The 21,469-nt window shown below is 39.5% G+C and overlaps 1 protein-coding gene across 1 annotated transcript in view; it reads left to right on the top strand.

The window, feature by feature from the left end:
* The window catches only part of LOC126870835 (alkaline phosphatase-like), a 235,543-nt gene that overhangs the window by 8,451 nt on the left and 205,623 nt on the right, over nucleotides 1-21,469 (top strand). The window contains exon 2 of the mRNA XM_050628891.1: nucleotides 20,594-20,844. Within this exon, the coding sequence (XP_050484848.1) occupies nucleotides 20,594-20,844 (251 nt within the window). The remainder of the gene's footprint in view (nucleotides 1-20,593; nucleotides 20,845-21,469) is intronic.

Raw genomic sequence — 21,469 nt, 5'->3', positions numbered from 1 at the left:
CGCGCCACATAATTTTCATTTTGTTTGACTTTTTCTTTTTCTTATACCGAAGCTTGTGTTCTTTTTCCTTTCTTCTCCTTGTGTTCGTTTTGAGGACGTAGGTGGTCGTAACCGAGGCAAAAAGATCGTTACGGGTAATGGGGTTGGGCTTAGCTTTTATCTCTTTTACCTTCTTCATCCTGATATAACCCGATTTAGCTGTCTAAGTCACGAGTAGTCACGGGATCTTCTCGAATACACCCTTTCGTGACGTTTACTCGAGATAATTATATAGGTATTACGCTTCTAACCGATCCAATCCGGACCGTGTCATTTGGTTTTGTAATATACCATGAAATGAAAGGAACCCGCGGACTATTCCATCTTGATTCGTGTTTATTCGGTTGGACATATTTCGTAGCGGATACGTTACCACGGTTGCGGAGATAAATTACTCGATGAGAGAAATCGGCTTGATACATCCTCCGAATATATGATTATTTTGAATGGAATGTAATACCATGATATTAATTCCTGCCCATTGGTGTGCATATTGGTTGTATTATTTTCATTCGCGTTTTCCCACCGTTTCTGATGATCTCGCCAAATCAGCTTCAAATTCGAACCTATAGATTCCACGAATTACTGCATACGTGTTTGATTTCAATTTGAACGATTTCAATTTGAAATTTTCGAACTATCAACTTGTCATTTCCTACGTGTAGGAAACATAGTTTACGAGAATCTATCAAAGTTAGAATAATTACAAAGATATCGTATGGTTTCCTTACGTATGCCAGAGTCGAGACGTGTTAACGTGAATACGTCCGTGACGAATGACACAAATTATGTTACGTGCCTATTAGAACACGTAAGTACATTCAACCAGGTTTACGTTAAATGCCAGATTACCCTCAATTATCTTAGCAATGTAACGTCACTCAATTCGCGTTGAAACAGTTCATAATTAGTTAATTAAAATTGTCCAAGGAAAGATTTAAATAACGAGAGAATTGTTTAATTAACTGTGCGATAGCGTAATAAAGTAGTTGGAAGATTTACTCGTGACTTTGAATGGGAGGGGTGGGATTTTCATCTTTTATGCATTCCGAGTTCTCGAGAAGTTCCAATATGACGAGGCTATTGAGCGTCTTGAGTTTCTTCGCGATACATCGCTTTCATTCTCCTCGTTTCTCCTTCTTTTCAAAGTTGCAGCGTTTTATTCGCGCTCGTAATGTCATCCGTACTTCTTCTTCTCCTAATCTTTCGCAAGAAACTCGGTTACTTGTTATGAAGTTGACCGTCGATTGTGATACTTCTTCCTTTCTGGAACGCTTGTAACTTCTACAACAGACCGTTGTTACCAATTTTCCCTCTGCTTCCCGTGCGTTCCCTTACTGTTTAAGGGAACTGAAAGAAGGCACGAAACTTTCCTCTGACGTTGTATAACGTACCTACCTACGAGCGTTTACCTAGTGAAAAAATCATACACGATATTTTCATCCTTCTTTCTATATTATGTACCTTGACCAGACGGCGCGAAAAAGAAGGAGACGCAAGAATAAAAAAGATACGCGAAATGTATAAAGATACAGGATTTGAAGGCGAGAGTTTTCCAAGTCAAAGGGAAATCTCGCTCTAGTTGGTTCGGCAGAAAATGTACCGAAACATTTCATACTTCGGTTGTTTTAGGTTACAGGTTGCGTTTACTTGTACGTATTTTCCTTCTTCTAAATCGCGTTAGAGCAAAAAAAATTCATTTAAAAATCATGCATATTTATTCAAGGATTTTAAATAAGTACACGCATTCTTATTCGAAATAGACGCTGTGTTTTCGATTATATTTATGCTTTCTTTCGTTCTCGCAAAACAATTTTGATCCGCATTTGGTATTTTTGAATAAATAAATTCCTCGCATTCTTTTCGACTAGCTCATAATCCTCGAAGCTGAACAAGAGAGCGATCGATATGTTCCGTAATTTCTGATTTTCCATTATTTTATATCTCGATTTCGTACTATTTCGCAACTACTTGTCAATATCACGGAAAAATGCGAAATGTGAATATGACAGGTGAATTTCGAAGAGTCGGAATACCTACTAGATCCATTCATGCGAGTAGTTACGTTTCGTCGTCATGTAAAAATCGTTTTCCATTCGCCGCTGTTTTCGCGTAGTAACCTTCTTCAAACGATCGTACCTTTCTCTTCTCTTCTACTAAACTTCTCGATCAGCCGCTCGAATTAAAAGCTTCTTCTTTCTCTGGTAACTTTGCTTCTTCACTGTGAAACGTTTCAAGTTTTGAACAATATTTAGATGTTATTCGTTCAATTTTCCTTTAATAATTCACCGATTGAGTTAGCAAAGGGATTAAAATATCCGATAAAGGAAAGCTTTCGTCGTAAATAATGAAGCGTTAGGTGCCTCAGATTGGTAGCTAATTACCTTGAGTTTCTTGCAAAAGACCGGCAAGCTTCTTCACGTTCCCTTTGCGTGACGTAATTACTCACCGTCCTAATCCAGCTCTGTAAATATTTGCGCTATCGCGAAAGCGAATCGCTTCTATGACTCCGACTTCCTTATTCCAACCAGCCTCTGCTTCTAGTGCCGTTGAATTCCTAGATTTCGTGATTACACGTCAGTCAAGATTAATTGGACACGCGTATTATGTTCTCCGAGGATGAGTATGAAATAAAACGTAAGAATGTTGCATGAATACAGAGTCGTATTAAGGTCATATTGTAGCAAATTTAGCTGATACGAATATTTAAATTGTACAGAAAATGCTATTATATACAAATGCCTGCGAAAAGATCGCTGTGGATCCTGCGTAAACTCGTTGAAGTTAGTCTTGTTTAACAAAAGATACAAAGAAAGTTTTAATATTGCATATCATGCGCATCCAACAAACGTACGATATATTTCGGATTAATCGATCGTATCATGGGATTTGATTCCGCGAATGATCCTGTCTTTGTGACTAAACGATCCTAATATCGATAGTCTCTGGACTTGTGAGACACGGCATTGTCAATCTTAGTCTCATGGGATAAAGTGGTTTGGACGCGCATGGATCTGGGAGTCACGATGACAATGATCTCTGATTTGTGAATTCAGCATATATTATACATTTTTATTACTATTATGGATATATATTTGGGTATACCAACCCAATATACCAATATTGTAGGATTTTATTTATTAATTTATTATTATTTATTAATTTATTTAGAATGAATTAAATAGAAAACGATGGTTATTTAACGTGAACTAAATACAATAATGTGCTATAACTAAGACAACTAAATAGTTAATTTACAACTCTCGCCACCACGGTTCCAACGCTCTCTCTCACGCGAACCACACTCTCTCGATAGCGCTGACAACACTCTGGCTTCTCAATTCACACTTTCTGACCCTTCAACTCGCACTGACTGTTAATTCGTCTTTCTCCCTTAGCATCCCTTTGTCTTTTCTCATAGGCTCATCACGTACGTGTTCGTCGCCAGGGTCACGTAGGCTTTTTTTCTGCGTAACTATTCGACTAGAAGGACCGACGATACATTGATGGGGCTGTCGGTACTTAGGCTTTCTCGTGACATTATTTATGGTTTACCCGATATTTCTTAGGCCATTCGTCCACGATACTACAATATATAGGGTGGTTGGTAACTGGTAGTACAAGCGGAAAGGGGGTGATTCTACGCGAAAAAGAAGTCGAAAATATAGAATAAAAATTTTTTTTTAGTTTTTTTTTTTAATTTTTCCATCGAAACAGCGATTTACAGCGAGATCCGTTATAACAAGACGTGATAAAGTGCACGCGTACCGAGCGGAAATTCAAAGTCGATTTTCTCGAAAATAAAGCCTCAAACGAAAAATTTTTATTCTATATTTTCGACTTCTTTTTTCGCGTAGAATCACCCAACGACCCTGTATATACCAACCCAATTACGTGGTTGGTTCAAGCGATCTTGAATATCGTCAGTGCAACTCGTGCAATATAACTTGGCTCGATGTAAGAGATCAAACAGAAATGGAGAAGCTAGGTAAAGCGTCTTGTGGGTTGTAGAAATTTCATTTCTATAGGAACCAATGATCAGCGACATCGGGTAATGAGAATGAATCTCTTGAAATCTTCGCGGTACTGTATCGATAATTCAAATTTGTTTCTGGATATCAGAGAGTCGACAACTCTAAGAACTTCGAAAATCATAAATCTAAATCTCCAGAGTTATTTATAAGACAATTGTCCATTTATCGTAGAAAACATTACTATACTCTGATTGTATCGCGTTCTTTTTCATTGCTTTAGATATATTTTTCGTCCAAATTGTTAGCGATAGCGACAGATACAGCAAAAGAATCAACAAACACCGAAACCCCCTAATCACTGGACTACTCGATACGACGGACCAGATTCGCAGGCTGAAGAGGCACTACCCGCTAGACCTAAACGTTAGATTCATTTAATTATCCAAATTAAGCATATGCACTTACTTATAGTACCTATAGATTATAAATTATATCTATCTATAATAAGTATTAACTTATTGTAAATAAACAGTCATGTCACTGCGCCACGCCAGAAAAATTACTGAAAATTCTCAACGCGAGAATTGATTGTAATTTCAACAAATAAATAAAAAAAAAATTGTTAGCGAGGAATGAGAAATATTCGATGTAGAAATTGTCACAGCAATGTAAACAGACCTTAAGATGGTGAGGTGTGTCTCAGACTCGGGATCAATTCCATCAGGGTGTTTTAACTGTCTGGTCGTGTAGGTCAACAGTAGAGACGTTGTATGTGTGTATATCGTTTCCAAGATTTACGGCCCATTTGCGTATGCCATTTATCATTGTGGTTAGCATTTATGTGTCGTTTCGACATCTGAATTTTTATCTGTACCTCAAACGGAAACAAATATATACGTATCCGATAGATCAAAGAGTAACGTAGCTTCGTATGTATTTTTTTTTTGTTTTCGTACTATTGGTGCACGTAGTATATCACACGATCGGAGTGCACAGTGCTTCGTAATCAATGGTGACAAAGTTGAATTTATTATTTCGCGATATTGCGTGACAGTTATTTTAAGATTCGCGTAAATTTATTGTTGCGACGCGCTCCAACGCCACAGATTGATAACCAGACTTTTTCTTTCGCATTTGTTCTTTCTGTACGAACGAAGTTTTCAATTGATGGAAACTTAAATCGCTTTCTTTATGTGCGCGCGTTTCTTTGTTGAAAAATTACAACCCGGGGGATGTTTCACTTTAGCAATTGGATAAAATTATCTAACATTATTACATTACATTATTGTTAGAACACACGTTCCAATTAGTAACATGTGACACAAATTCCGGTATCTGATTTCTCTAATACAGAAAGATTCATGTACATATGTATATAAAAACACACATAAAAGGTGCAAACGAAGAGCAAGTATGCCAGAAAAGTAAAAGTGGCAAGTAATCGCCTGTAACTACATCACCACCAGAGAATACGTAGCGAGGAAGGAAAAGAAGAAGAAAATTATGTTAAAGAGCAAAACGTAAAAAAGAGTCAAATTTTGTTCCAGTATTTTTGTTAAAAAATATCAGGAGCGTGATCAAGTAATATTGTAAGCTGAAAGCGTGCCAAATTTATGTACAACAAATTTTCTGTAACAAATTCTCGACAAAAAGGCAACGTTATTTTGTACCTTCTGCCATACCTTCAGCAACGAGAAAAGTTACTTAGATCTCGACGCTTCTATCCATTCTTGCATCGGGTAAAACGAGTTTAATTTTTCCAGCGAGAAAGACGGGTTGCACGACGATAAAGAAGCGGTCGAAATATCGAGCGAGAATTTATTCGATGCAAGTTCTTGTTGCTTTCGTTGGGAAAGAAAGTTTCTTCTCGGATATTTTCAGCACGGTATGGCCAGGGTGCTTTTTAATTCCCTGTGTCACGCGAAAAGTGTTTCCGACTTTGGCACACGCTACGGATAATCATTATCTTGCTTTGGAATTATTTGACACGCGCCTCGGTTAACGAGCGTGATTTTAAATTCACGAAGCTTAATTAACGTGCATCAGGATTTGCGTAGTGCAAGCTGGCTGCCAGTTCGATATAAACTGGCTCCGAAACATGTAAATGCCCGCTCATCCCGAAGAGTTTACCCCGTTCCAGATAATATTAGTTCGGTCCTCTCGGCTCGACGCTTATGTCACTGATATACGATGCAAGCGGGAAGCGCCTATTCGCATTAACCCCCGGCTCGACACAATCCGCCATTTCCACGTTCTGATATCGCGCGTCTCGTATTGCCGCGACAACTTCAACATTCCGATTAAAGTTTAGATTTATTTGGTATCGTTATGCGAATTATGGTCTGCCTGCCGTGGCAACCAGCGTCATTATTGTTGTCGTCCTCCATACGACAGTTGTCCTTGTTTACTTTTCATTTGTGATTTGTCTCGCTCGAGGCACGGGCGTGTAATTTAAAGCGAGAGATTGTTATTAAAAGCGTCGTTTTCTTTGCAGAGACGCAAGCATCCTTTCTTCGTAGGATTATTGCATTCCAGCGTGGATTTTTTTGGATGAAATGAAAGAAAAATTTTATACGATATTTGTAGGAGCGTTATATTGCGATACATCCGCTATACTTTTTTAGAGTAAACTTTATATACAGATATGATGTTTTACAATTAATCGGTAAAAACGAACGTTTCGTCATTTCTGGTTTTCATAGATGATTTTTAATATCTTTCTTTTACTCGAGTTTACAGGGGAAAAATAACGAACTAGTCACGAAAAATGCCCGGGGCATCTTCGGATGAAAATATCTGTTCCTTATGCTAGCGTCGTGACATTTAATAGCTGCAACTCGTAAATATCTCGCAAGTGGTGTTTCCACAGCAACAGACACAGTCACGTACTCGATTTACGATTGGACATTCTGCTCTAGTGGATTTTCTATCGCTGTTAGACTTAGCCAGCTTAGACAATCCACACATTCGTATAGTAAATTGCAGCGGTATATGTCGCCTTAGAAGCTTAAAAGAGAAGTTAATAAAAATTATCTCGTAATTGCAGTCTGGTCTGAAAATGCCGGTATAATAATAATAAGTGAGAAGGATTACGCGTGATATTAACTTGCTTTCGTAGGATGAACTTTAGGCGTTACGTGTGTGATTGTGGGCTGCATTGATCGTATTAAGAGCTTTCTATGTCTCTTGAAGCGTAATGTGAATTGAAAAGTAGAAATGAGAATTACATACCTAAATCACGCTATATAAACAGATTCTTATTTGATCGCATTATATTCGAAATGATTTAAAACAACAAGCAACTGCTTTATAAAATTATCTATCGCAGCGGAGGTATGAGAGAAAAAGAATGTTTAAAAATCCATGTACGAGTATTTGGAAAAAATACACGTATACTATATTTCAAAGAACATCAAAAATTCACATATATAGCTTTTTGTAGAACACGCATAATCCGTACTCGATTCAACAGGTTTGCAAGCGTAAACACTGAAGCAATGAAAGAGTTAAATAAAAGGATTCGTGAAATTGATGAAAACTTGGCATATCGTTATTGAAATTATTCTATACTCGCGTAAATGTTCTGTTACCGTCAATTCGAAATTGCGCATCGCATTAACCATGAATTTTGTTTCGAGGGATAAAATTGTTTTTAAGATTTAATCGATTCGTTTACTTGATATGTTTGACAATGTAATTACTTCGGTTCCGTTTAATCCTATCATACAAACACGAGATCAGAGTATACGTATATAGAAATATTTATTATGAATCGCGATGAATAATCTCACTGTGTGTGCAGCATTCTTCCAAGTATGTGTAACAACAATATGGTTTACTTCTATCCTCAAAAACGACCCAGGGATTGAAAACAACTTAAATAAAGAAAGTTACGTAAACTGAACGAAACTTTCTTGGGTTGGACGGTGCAGTCGGTCACGTTCTCAACTTTTCCGTTGATTTTCCGGGCATTTCGTGGCTTATCAGGCCGTCTAGCTTACGCGCTTTTATTGGTAGCCGGTACAAAAGGAAGTGGCGCTGCGTAAATCATTCGATCGAGAGGAAGTTAAGTCCACTCGTCTTGGTGTTGAAGTTTTCTTTAGAGAGAGGTAAAGAGGAAAAGAGAACAAAGAGATAGAGCTGCTTCCTCGCACCATCCACGCCAGCTATTGAAATTCGACGTTGGCCGAGTAGGATTCGATACAGCGAACCCAATGTCTTTTTCCGGCTTTGTATCCCTTTTATTTCACTCGAACGAACCATGTCCGTGAGATTGTCCGGGTCTAGGTCACGTTTCTGGTTTATGGATCGACCACACGCCACGTTTCCTGTAACAATTTATCAACGGCCACGAGAATGAAAAAAAAGAGCTCGTAACAGCGGGCTGGAAAATAATAAGAGATAATTATCCGAAGCGAACGGGCAAATGCGAAGGACGATTTTCCTCTCATTTCTCGTTTCACTATTTCCACCCTTTTCTTTCGAACGTCCTACACGTATTTACTGTGGATCGTCTCTCTCTTTCTCTCTTTCCCTCCCTCTTTCCCACTCTTCTTCTTTCGAGCGTGGGCAACAGATTAAAACGAGGTAGATTCGAAACGCTGACGCGCCGCACGAAGAAAATTATCGCGTTAAACGGACCGAGGATTTTCCCAGGCATCGATTTGCATACAAATGATCCCCGCGTCTGAAGTAACGCGATAATAACATCATTCTCGCAGAGAGATTTCGAGGACAGGTATGCCGGTATTCTCGTAGCCGACAGTAATGCTGAAACGGGAACATATGTAACTTGTAATCGGGTCGCGTAAATTAATATCTCAACGGGACCTTCGCGGCAGTCACTGAACGCTGTTACACGTATCTACGTTTCTAGTGCGAATATTACGGCACTCTCTGAGTCTACATACGTCTAACTTTCGAGAGTAGACGCGACGTGTTTCGATATTAAGTTATAACACGGAAACACGTGCAGTTTCCATTTCTTGAGATCGATATCCTGTAATTATACTTGTGATTGTATGAGTCCAGCAAGTTGTTTAATGGATAAAAGTGCTACAAATGATCCACTTTTCTTCTATAGAGTGGTTCATCTAATTCGTGCACCACGAGTAGTTTGTAAATTATGTTGTTCACGTGCCTCTAAATTTTGTTTGCTTTTTAGAAGAATGATCACAATTGATTATGTTTCCTCGCATATAAACTGTTCGCATGAGCATGTAACTGCTAAGCTATGTAATATTATGGAAAATTAAAATTCATATGTAGAGAAACGATATAAATATGGTATTTGTTCGTAAATGAGAGAAAAAGTGTGTGCAAAGTTATGTGAAACTAGGAGACAAGGAATTATTATCGACGGACAATCGAATGCAACGTGAAATACTCGTAAAAACATAGATGTCAAGACAGATGGATAAAAAACGTTTGCGGCGGATCACTAAATCTTGAATAAAGCAATTTAATTAAATCACTACTGCCTATGCGCCTACGATTTTCACAACATCCATATTAATACCGCAGATCGACTTTGTCGAGGTGACGGGAGCTCAACGGATGCTGCACCATATTTTATCCTGGATAAATTGACACGTGACACTCTGTTAAATTGAACGTACGCCAACTGAGATACACCGAATTTCGGCAATCTGTGTTGCAGTAGCCGTATCACGACGATTCGTATCGACAGCTAGAGGAAAGCTCGCGTACCGTTTAAGTGGAAAATGGGAATACCGAAGCAGAGAAACGCGTAGTTTTCGTTTGCAAGCATAAGTCTCCATTGTAAATCCACTTCTCCAATTATCGAACGGAGACAACGTATAGTGCGACATTTCGAGCGAGGATTTGGCACAAAAATTAAATTCGCCGGCCACATTCGTATTTCATTGAAAAAATTAAGAACAGCCGTGGAGCAACTTGTAGCAGGAAACAATACGATGCCTTGCCGACACAGAACAATCAAAATTACAGAATGGTTTCAACCGTTTTTTTTACTAATCCTCTATCTATTTTTGAGGAAATTATTCTTTGCATTTATATTACTTATAGATTGATAATATCATCGAATAAGATGAAAGCCGAACAATGATGATTATTTCGTGTATTGCGTGTATGCCGTGCGTTGCGCCTCGCTCGATTTTAAGGAAATTCGCGCGTTTTCGCGTTGATATTTATTTCGCGTTTTACGCGAATTGGAACCCGTGCTGGATAGCGTCGTAATTTCTCAAAAGGAGAGCTACGGAATTTTACACTTATGGTACAAGATAAAATATCGAGGTAGATAGAACCAAGAGTTAAAAGTAATGGCAACTAGGGTTTTAACGTTAACTGGTGACAATAAGGCTACTCGATGCGAACTATCTCTGAATTTTCGCTGTATCTCGTTAACCAAGGAAGTATATCCGCTGAAATTAATAGGTACGTTTACTGGCGTCCTGTTATGTGTAATGTATAGCAAGTACAGCATGAAAATTGCGTTAATTTCAATATATATTTATTATATATTCGTTATATATATATTTATTCAATATATATTCAATATATATATATTCAATATATATATATTCGTGTTCGCGTTTTTAACACGAATTAACGAATTAAAAATGTCGAGAATTGTGGATTTCAATCGCCGAAATAAAAGTAAAGGAACACTAAGGTTACACTTAGAATTCATATTAAAATAGTTTTAGATCTATTTAATAAATGATTTCCAGGATCTTCGTCGATATACATTTACACGCGTCTCAGCACTCTTTTTGTCTCACCATCTTCCATACCACACTGCCAATGGAACTGTTACATTCATCTGTTTTTCGAGACGCTGTGCATACACATACTTCCACACACTCATATTCACATACGTGTGTCACTACTACGCGGCTAATCTAGCACACAAAATTATGCATATCTCAATAAAGAAGAATAAAGAAGGAAGATAAAGAACAATGAAACACGAATAGAAGATCCTGATTAATTCGATGTAAATCGGAAATTTTAAAACCTACTCACATTCTCAAGACTATTCCAGCGGGTAATATCGAACACGACGAATCGAAGATCGACATTTTTCATTTTCTTTGTGGGACGTTGGAATGTATATTTGTTACATTTTTCGAGGCGCATATTCTTTTACGTTTCGTTCTCGAGAGCAGGTAATTTGATGATTCGGTGCAAGCTCTTCGACTAATATTTGATCCTTTTTATCGGCCCGCTACGTATCCTTACCGAAATATTGAAAGTCAGAACGGGTGAGATGCGGGTTAGCGATACCCGTACAAGGTTTATTCGTAGATGTATTCTTACATTCGTATGCCGAATGGCGCATAAGTCTCGCGGTTGAAATTCCCCGTGGGATGCCTTCGGGATATTTTACCGATTCCCTAAATATCTTGCGAGAATATATTTCGCGCCGAGTCGAAAGTAGGTGCGTTTAAGAGTTACGGCACGTTGTTGTTACGACACCAAGAAATTCCAATCTGAAGATCTAGGAATCTCCACCCGTCTCGGAATTCGAATTTCAAATTTTACGATTTCGCAATCCTTGTACGGTTATCGCATCGAATCGGCGCATATTTAGTTTTCGTCTAAGAAGATCGGATTTTGTTGAAGTCTCTATTAGAAAGTCGAATTCATTCTTAATCAGCTCTTTGAATTTCCACATAAATTCCTTTCGATCGTCACTTCGTTTCTCATTTCGGTAAATTATTTTCGCGGTATGCCGTGATCCTCGATGATCATGGCTCTAACAACTCCGTTGAGAAAAAGATAAAACCAGGAAAATGAGGCAAACTGTTGGCACTGGAGGATTAAATTTACCGATTGGGTTCTTCCTCGAGCCGAGAGTGGTTGCTCCGGCTAGACGAAATACGAGCTAAAAAGGAACTGGGAACATAATTGAGCATGGACCGACGCGGCGGAAAGTTAATTTGGAAAAGTAACCGCGCGCGGTATAATAAAGTTGACGGTGCAATAAAACTGTTGCGTGCAACCAATCTCGGTTTTGTTCTATGTAGTTCCCAACGATAACGCGACGACAGTAAATAAACGGCGGCGGAATCCGTGATCGTTTCAGAGCCGTCGAATTCAGATACTATCACGGTCTATAAATTCTTTTTTTCCTGTTGTCTCGACCAATAGGATTCATGCCAGACAAAACTTTGCACGACAGGAAATAGGAACGGGCCAGAATATCGGTTTCGGCAATCATTACTATCATCGATCTTTGGATATTTTACGTGCTAGTCGGGGAAATGTAGTTGTATGCAACTCTTTCGATGCCATCAATGGCAGGATGCGCACGAGGAGAAAGAATTAGATTCACCTAAGGATTTACGATACTATCCGACGGTATTGTTTCCTATCGATTTCAAATGGTCTGATTACGCAACTATTCGCATACTGCATGGTATAGCCTATTTAGCTGATACCGCAAAGTTTTCCAGGAATCTCCTAGGAACGAAACAGGTTCGTGTCAGAGCAAACTTGGAAGCAAGTTGGCGCAACTTGATCCCGTTGGCGAATATTCATTAGGACCGTATTAATTATGGCCGGCAAAGTGTTTAACTAATTAGCCTGTGTTCACGACTGTGAAGCTCAAAAGGCGGGATTGTTCAGGGCCTTCGCTCATACCAATTACCTAACGGGAGACAGAATTCTTGATAAGACCATTAGCACGAGAAAGGTTTCTTGTAACGCGAGTCACGGAGGCTTGGTTCAAATTGGAGCCTTTGGAATAGCGCGGTGCCAATGTAGAAAATACGATGCTCCAATTTGAAGTATTAATTTAACCTGGTGGAATTCCAATTCGCACGTAACTTGAGATTAGATATCGTATCAAAAATTGACGGAGAAATACACGAATGCATACCAACGTACGTTATGTGGGCATCGACCTAGTTCCATATAACATTTTATTTATAATCCTTTACTCTTCCTATTACTGTCCTTTACTCTCCCTATTACTGTCCTTTACTCTTCTTATTAACTCGCTGTAATGGCGAACCAAATGCCTGCCATAAAAATCAGTCACCGGCTTCGAAAATTCGGGAAGTACTAAGGACGATAATAACGAAAGAAGCACGTAAATTCAGATTAATAATCCCAATCGGTCGGCCTTTTTTTTACTAACTTCCGGATGAAACTGTTCGGCTCATCCCGTTAAACCGATTTCGCTTGAAGCAATAGTAACAAGAGGCAGTAAGCTCGGATTGATCGCGTAATTAAAATGGCAGGTAACCCGGTATCAGTTCGTAAAAGGCGGTGAAAGAAGGCTGGCCGTGATAACGATATTCGTATCCGGTTCCGTTTCTCTCAAAGAAAGTAGGTTGCACCTGCGGGTAAGCATCGACAAGAATACAGTGGCTACTATCTCCACCATAAACTACGGCTGCTTGTCGCAAGCTGCTTGCGTTGCAGCAACGTGTGGCTATAATAAGCCAGGATGTAACTCATGCCAGCCAGCCAAGGATCTCGGCAATCAACCACAAAGTGGATTTCTTCGGCGTTAATCTTCCAAGGAAATTTCCGGGCCGCGATGATCGTGCCGAGATCCACGGAGCCGGAAATTGTTGTTTGGTCGCGAGTTTTTCCACGAAGCTCCTCAAAGAACGAAGATAACATCGTTGCGCCAAGTTTTTCGCGCGCTTTCAACGCATTATCGCCCGAGCTCATTTCTTTCTTTTTTTTCCTTTTTTTGGTCGTGCCGATGTGCTTTCACAAGTGCAATCACATTAAGGTCACAAAAAACGATATACCTTGGCCGGGTATTGGATTAAGTATCGTTGGTTGTTCCTTTTGTCACGTACTTTCTACGTGACCGCTTGAGAAATATATGTACGTAGATGTGTGAGAAAGCTACGAGAACGATGGTAGGAGTAAAACTGTATAGGAGCTGGAGTCGTCGAAGGGGATGGCAGGAAACGTACGAGACGTAGCAGTTGAAAGTGTCGAAGTTAAAATACTACGAATTTGTAGCTTTTGAACGTTTGAGATGTACGCGATGAAGTTAGTGGATGTCTGGCCACGCGATTAAGAAATTTTTGTAGAGGAAGGAACTCTTTCGATGTAATTTTAAGTTTAAACGAAAGGTCGAACGTTCGGTTTTCGAGCTGGCCGAAGCTTTCAATCTACTCTTGGTTCGACGTTACGAATCAAATTACGGAGCAAGTTTTAGAGGTTATATAAATTTGAATTGTTTCATAAGCTACGTTCGATGCTTGTTAAGAGGTAAAAGAGAGGAATAAGATTAATCTTTGATAAGTCGCTTTTAGCGGGCAATCTTTTCAAAAATTCATTTCTTTCTTCGTCTCTGTGGTTATCGTCTATTTTACCTTCGTATTAGGCCTTTATTTCAAAGAAACGTGTTAACCCAGGGGATCATTCTATTAAAACCATTTATCTGCTCTCTTAGAAGTTCTCTTGGGACAAGTATTGTACTTTTCCAAAGTTATCTCAAGTTCCCAGCGGAGTCTTTCGACGATCTCTTTTCATCTTTCTCTCATTTTTCAATAGCTCTTATCAGTATTAAGTCGTGTTACTAATATCCCAAGGTTTCCGCCATTATACTTATACAGTTACCGTTTGTATCTTTTTCGCGAGTGAAATACTCTCTCTACACGAATATTCATATTTTAGTACTTTTTATCATATCGTGCCTTTTACCAAGAATCTTTAACGATATTCAACGTCTGGTCGATTCGTTTTGTTAATTTAACTCCCATAATTTTTTACAACTTATACTTTCGTTACAATCTTTTTCTTTTACTAACTAGTTCTTAAGCATGCGATATTTTAGAATTCAAGATAAAGCGTATGTTAATCGTACCACGTGTAGAAAACGTAAAATTAGGTCCCCGCAAACTTTCTATCGATTTCCATAACTCCTGCTTGAAACAACTTTCAAGATGGTATCGAACGAGTATTGAAACGTATAGAATGATGTAATGTCTATTACATTGGATGCAACCTGTGTCTGACCACAGACGGACCTATATCACGCGAGCCATCTGTCCTCTGCTTTCGCATGTCTTCGATCTTTCTTTCAGCTATAAATCACGTGTTCCTAGATCTTACCATACAATTTTTCTTCCAGACACGTTATCTCGAAACTTCCATCTATGAAAGTTTACAAACTCACAACTGCATTCGTCTCTTCGTTTCTATGGTTTTCTTATCGTTTCATAGGCGATCAACGATTCCTGTTTTCTGCGGCTTAAACAATTTCATGTTATCAAAACCATGCTTTGTTGTAATTAGAAACATGAAAGCTTCGAAATTGCCTGAAACGATCTACGTTATAACACTCGAGTGTTGCGTATCATCCGGGAAACTACAGCTGCAGATCACTAACCTGACCGCGCACGCGAAGTCTTGGTAATTAAATTTCGATTATACCGATGTAGCTGCAAACTAGCAAACGCACGTGCGCCTACACCTATGTGACAGCGCCAGTTTCGTCGATCACTGACAGGTGTATTTATTTATGAATATCTAGTCGATGTCTGGGTACGATTCGTGCATCCTGAATAGATTCAAACAAACCGTACTGCTATGAATCTGCGCGCTCGCAAATATTTATCAGGAACTCGTAGGAAAATAAATTTCGGTCCGACTCGTGCGTTTCATTGATTCCTGACTATCATAAATCTCTGCCTCTCCTCTGAAAGCATCAAACCTCCGCGATGCTTGGGTTTAACGTTCGAGAAGAATAGCTGGAAGTGCGAATCGACAGCTAAAATATTTGACACGAATTGCGTTGAGGTCTCCGCTTTCATCGAATCGATCTCGCCAACGTTTGATATTTCACCGATAGAGTTTGCAATTTTTTCCTCGCCAACACGTGAATATGCCACTGTATCTGTGTAATTCACGAACGTTCAATCAATTTGAACTGCTGCGTAGACATTGTGTTTCTACTACAATGCCGATTACAAATTTAACGAGCTATCGAATATTGTTTGACAACGATACACGAGAAAATTAATTGCAATGATTAAAGGTATTTCGAGTTGAGAACATGGATGAGATTCGTTGGCAATTATATTGCAATAAAAGGGTAGGGAACCACGCGTAACCGTGAAAAAAGAGCTCGAAAGCGACGATTAGAATCGGTGGCTAAGCGTTAATATTTAAAATTGCAATGATATTTACGAAACATAAATTTGGTTACCTCGTTTTTCGACGGATTAATCGAAACGAGTTGGCATAGTACACCGGTAAAACCGCTTTTGCCGTTTCAACTGTACGCGGATCCGCAGATTTACAAAATTCATATCTCCAACGATGCCCGAGATTCTATTTGCGCCTCGTGTCCTAAAATAGAAATTAAACTTCGTTACCTGAAATTTCATTCGTTTTAATACGACGTTATATTAAATTTAAATTAATCATCCCCGCACGAATGTGTTTATCAAAAATTTTCACCTCAACTGATATGTATTTGACAATGTTATAAACTATACAGATAGTACAGGTACCTTTAGACTTTGCGTTACTGTGATTTTGTACGAAATATTTTGCAGTCCTTTTGGTTGGAAGAAAAATTGCATGGTTCTACCCCCACTCTTTTTGTTTTACATTTCTTATCCAACATAATAAATACATATATGTCGGGTTTACATTAGAATTAGGGTTAGGGGCGTGAAACGAATCTTCGTTTGGATTACACGTCGTCGTTATGCAATAGAGAAGACATTGGCTAGTGCAAATACGACTATCATAGAACCGGACAACTAACCGTTGTAATTAGATACCCGAGAAACTAATGACAATGATCAATAACGAATCCGCGGTCGACGGGATGATAGATGAACGTGCTCACAAAATCCAAGTCGGACGCGTAATATCCACTGGTCGTAAAGGGGTACTCTTTTCATCGATGAGATCGCGAGAAAGAATGCCTTTCCCGTCCCGATGATGCTACAGAGGAAAACTATAATGGAGTGTGTCTAAGGACACGAGATCATCGGATTCGTCGAGAAAAGCCTTCGTTCAGAAAGTAAGGGAAATTGGCGTTGCTGCTAATTGGTCAATCTCCATATCGGTGGTTAGAAAAAGATGCTAGCCGCCCTCGAGGGAAAGTTGCTAGTGGGAGACTCCGCACGTTGAAAAATAGGTCTCCCCTATTTTCCCGTAGTTGGGACGAAGACTGTTTGTCTGTTTGAAGGACTTTAGTTGGCTAAATCTTAAGATTTATAACAGGCCCTCGGGTTAGCTGAACAGGTACTGCGGAGACGCATCGACATCTGGCAATCATCTTACTCGAAGAATAGGGTCTGCGTGTGGCGAGCTACGGGACAGAGACCGTTGGAATGTTTACTGTCGAGTGTTACAACTATTTCCTTTTCAAGGAGAGCTATAGAATTATTCCATGCCTTTGTTAGACAAGGCGTTCATCCCGTGACCGCGGCTACGTTCGGCGACTGGCTGTCGCCTCGAGCCCAAGCTCATTATCACAACTCTCGAACAATTACAATCGGATTGAATAACTACAATTGTTTAATTACAGCTATAGTAGACTCTAGGTTACAATGTTGCGGGATTAATCAAAATTCCAAAGACTCCGGTGTTCTTTCATCTCCGACATATATATACAGGGTGGTTGGTAACTGGTGGTACAAGCGGAAAGGGGGTGATTCTACGCGAAAAAAGAAGTCGAAAATAGAATAAAAATAGAATGAAAATAGAAAATAGAATGAAAATAGAATAAAAATTTTTCGTTTTGAGGCTTTGTTTTCGAGAAAATCGACTTTGAATTCTCGCTCGGTACGCGTGCACTTTATCACGTCTCGTTATAACGGATCTCACTGTAGATCGTTGTTTCGATGGAAAAATTAAAAAAAAAAAGTTAAAAAAAAATTTTTATTCTATATTTTCGACTTCTTTTTTCGCGTAGAATTATCCCCTTTCCGCTTGTACCACCAGTTACCAACCACCCTGTATATACATGCCACTGGACTGGTCAAATAATATTTTCGTTCCTCATTCATTGTGGTATTTGCCTTGCGATATTACTGCAAAGTTTTACAAAAGAGGAAAATGGGTTATATAATAAAGGGCCAATAGAGATCGTTGCGTTAAATCACTAGATCGTTCCAAAAGTTTCTTTCGTTTTATAACGAAATAATAAATGCACATCTTTTGTTTTATATTATTTCCAATAGTATAGAGTGGATCGTGCACAATTCGATAAAATAATGTAAAACAAAAAATGTTGTGCATCTATTATTTCCTTATAAAGCGGAGGAAACCTTTAGGACAATCTGATAATTGTACACACGTGATAAGTAAAATTTCAATATAAAACCGTGCTTCGAAACGAAACCATTTACGCTAATCATTAAAACAGCGTTAACATAGGTAACGTTGAGGCGGATTTCCATGAAATTAGTTCTTTCTTTGACGCAGCTTCACAGTAGATACCTGTCTCCAAAGGGAGATACGGATTTAACTTCGTCACTATGACCTGTATCGGATCCTGCTTTTATGGAAATACGGGTTCGGCCAATATCGCGACACGATATGGCAGTTTACTAGCTACGGCACAGTTTAAACTTACCCATTAGCGGCTACTAGTCGACGATGTGTTTCTAGGCAAACCGTAACGGCAGGATCTTCGACTAGTGCAGTTTGTAGGAAACAGTCGTTCGTCGTAACGCGCTTCCGGCAATGCAACCACCAGACACCGAATGAAATCGTCGTGGATACAAATTTACCAAACTTGCTCTGTCAACCAAACTTCGTATTGCCAGTTCGAACTTCTCTAAACACGACGTTTTAACGATTTCGTCAGGAGTATTTCATTTGACGGTATCTGTAACGTTTAAATATTTGTTCCAAATATTTCGTAGTAGGCATATAGCGATTTTAAATAAAAAATAATATTAGCATGTAAAAAATAATACACAGATTCACCCGAAAATAATCGACCTTCTTGAGACTAGAAAAAGTCAGTGGCGACGTCAATTATGGCGAATCAAAATGTTGCACCACCCGTCCTGTTCGCCAGATTTAACATCATACAATTACTTTCTGTCTCTGCAAATCCTTCAAATAACAACGAAAACGGACGTTACGACGATATTCAAGATATCCAGATGTTCTCAAGGAAATTCCACAAGAAGACTCGTAACAATTATTGGACGCATTAATTAATAGGTGCAATATGTTTTGTATAAAATAGAACATTTTCCTCCGAACGATTCCTCTGATTTCTTATTGTCAAAAAGTTCGGCTATTTTTGGCACAGTCTGTGTACTATTCGAGGTATACTTAGAAAGCGCCACACATTTGCAACGCGTGAAAGCCTTTTAGCTGGATCTAGAAATGGCATTTCAAGTAAGCAGCAATCTTTGTTGGTCCTCTAGATTCGGTAGATTAGATGGAAATTCAAGATGTCCGTTTTATAATCCTCATAAATATTTATGGATCTTAGTAATAAATGAAAGAAATTTTCAATTAAAAAGGGATAGGACAGAGAGAGAAAGAGAGAGAGAGAGAGAGAGAGAGAGAGGAGGAAGACACAGTTTTACAAATTCAACGAGTTTTCTCACTTGTTCTCAAGAATAGTTGTTTTCTAATTAGCGTCGACATTTTTGTTCTTTCAAACTCAAAGTAAAATAACTCAAAGTCGAAGTAAATTATTCGTATCGAAATTTGTGGCTCGCACGAGATCGTTTGCGTGGTCTCGGTGAACTTCTCGTTTTCGCTGTGCGACGATCTTTTTTGCGAGAGTAACTGCAGTAAATGACTTTCCAGGAAACAGTTGGACTCGTCCCGTTTTACCAACAGATTCAATTAAGATATCCGGTCCCTTCGGCAACATTCGAACAGCAACCGTCGTTGTCCCAGGGAAACGCGGTCTCAATCTGCAACATGACAATTTCAACGAAACCGAGCTTCCTTCCGGCAAGGAACGAGATACTTAGAGATTAGCATCGTCGTGACTGGTGGTATGCCTCTGGAGTGTTGGCAAATCCACCTCGGAATATAATAATTACCGAGCCACATTTCAGTTTGCGTTATCGAGTAGCTTTGTTAAATACGTAGTTGCAAGAGGAAAACGTACGTAGTTAGGATCGTGTATGGGAAATGTGCTTCAAATATTTGCGAGAGAATATGAATTTTCGTATTAACGAGTCCCAAAATAGCTCTGGTGTACTCTGATATTTCAATTTGAGGAAAATCGGTGAAACTATGTTAGTCTCGTCGCTGGTGTGTTTTACGAAGATGAAACCGTACGTCGTTTCGCGTTCATTGAACGATTATCGTTGTCGAATAGTTGCCCAGGTTTATTGGCCATCGGTAAAAAGGAAAGGGCGTATGGCTGAGCGCAACAATTCACTTCGAAACCTTTCACCTAACGTTATATCCCGTTACAAAAGAGTTCTCCTACACTGCCGGCCGCTCAAACATCTCCCTGTACACGCGACAACAAAGAACGATAACCGAACAATACTTACGGCAAATGCCGACAATAATGGTCGATTTTCTCGGGAACGCTTCGAGACTATAGATTCAATTAAGATAGGTGTCAGGCTGGCTCCCGTAGCGGTTACTCAAGCGAGAAAAATTTCTCTTCGCAGAGAGGGAGATCTGGTATGAGGCAGCGACACGCGCGATCGAAGCCCGTATTCGCGCGTCGGCGGCAAGTTCGAGCGTCAGCGGGACGACGCCACCGAGTGGTGTGGCGCGGGGCGTCGTTCTCTTCGTCGGCGACGGGATGGGGATGAGCACTCTTACGGCTGCGAGGATCCTCTCGGGTCAACGTCATGGAAACACGGGCGAGGAAGCGCAACTCGCATGGGACAGCTTTCCAGCCGTCGCTCTGGCAAGGGTGAGTTCTCTTTTTCTATCTTTTTATACCTCTCTTTCTTTCATTGCGTCTTCCGTTCATCGCCGTAGTCGTTTTACCTTCCGTGTTTCCCTTCTTCCGTTCCCTACTTGAGGAACCTACCTCTTTTCGTTTATTTCCCCTATGCCTCTCTTGCTCTCAATCCCGAACGAAGAATGCAGAACGCCGAGAAAATGTTTCTCTCTGGAGAGTTGCTAGTTCCATCACCGAGGCAAGAGTTCGAGAGAACGTCCCTGATTCCAGATTTGCTTATTATGTAACCCACTGACTCGATTTCCCGGCATTCTGTATCATTCTGCAATTCGTTCAGCTCACAGAGAAATGAATCACCAGCCCGCCCATGCTGTTCTTAGCGGAGATATTTCGTGGTGCACGTGTTACCTTGCTACCTATATTACCACGCAGTTGATGTATTTTATTTTTGTTGAAATTTTCAATCTTCCGACGAAACGTTTCTCGCGAAAAATCTTTCCGCGTTAAACATCTTTTAATTCCCACTACGGAAATTGTTTAATCGTATTTGTTGCGAAGCATATTTCGAAGACAATGTTTAGCATTGTCGATACATTGAATCACCAACGTACGAGATTTATTTGTCTCGACAGCA

Source organism: Bombus huntii, chromosome 11 (genome assembly GCF_024542735.1).
Source record: "Bombus huntii isolate Logan2020A chromosome 11, iyBomHunt1.1, whole genome shotgun sequence".
Classification (NCBI taxonomy): Eukaryota; Metazoa; Arthropoda; class Insecta; order Hymenoptera; family Apidae; genus Bombus; species Bombus huntii.
This window is presented reverse-complemented; position numbering and strand designations above follow the sequence as displayed.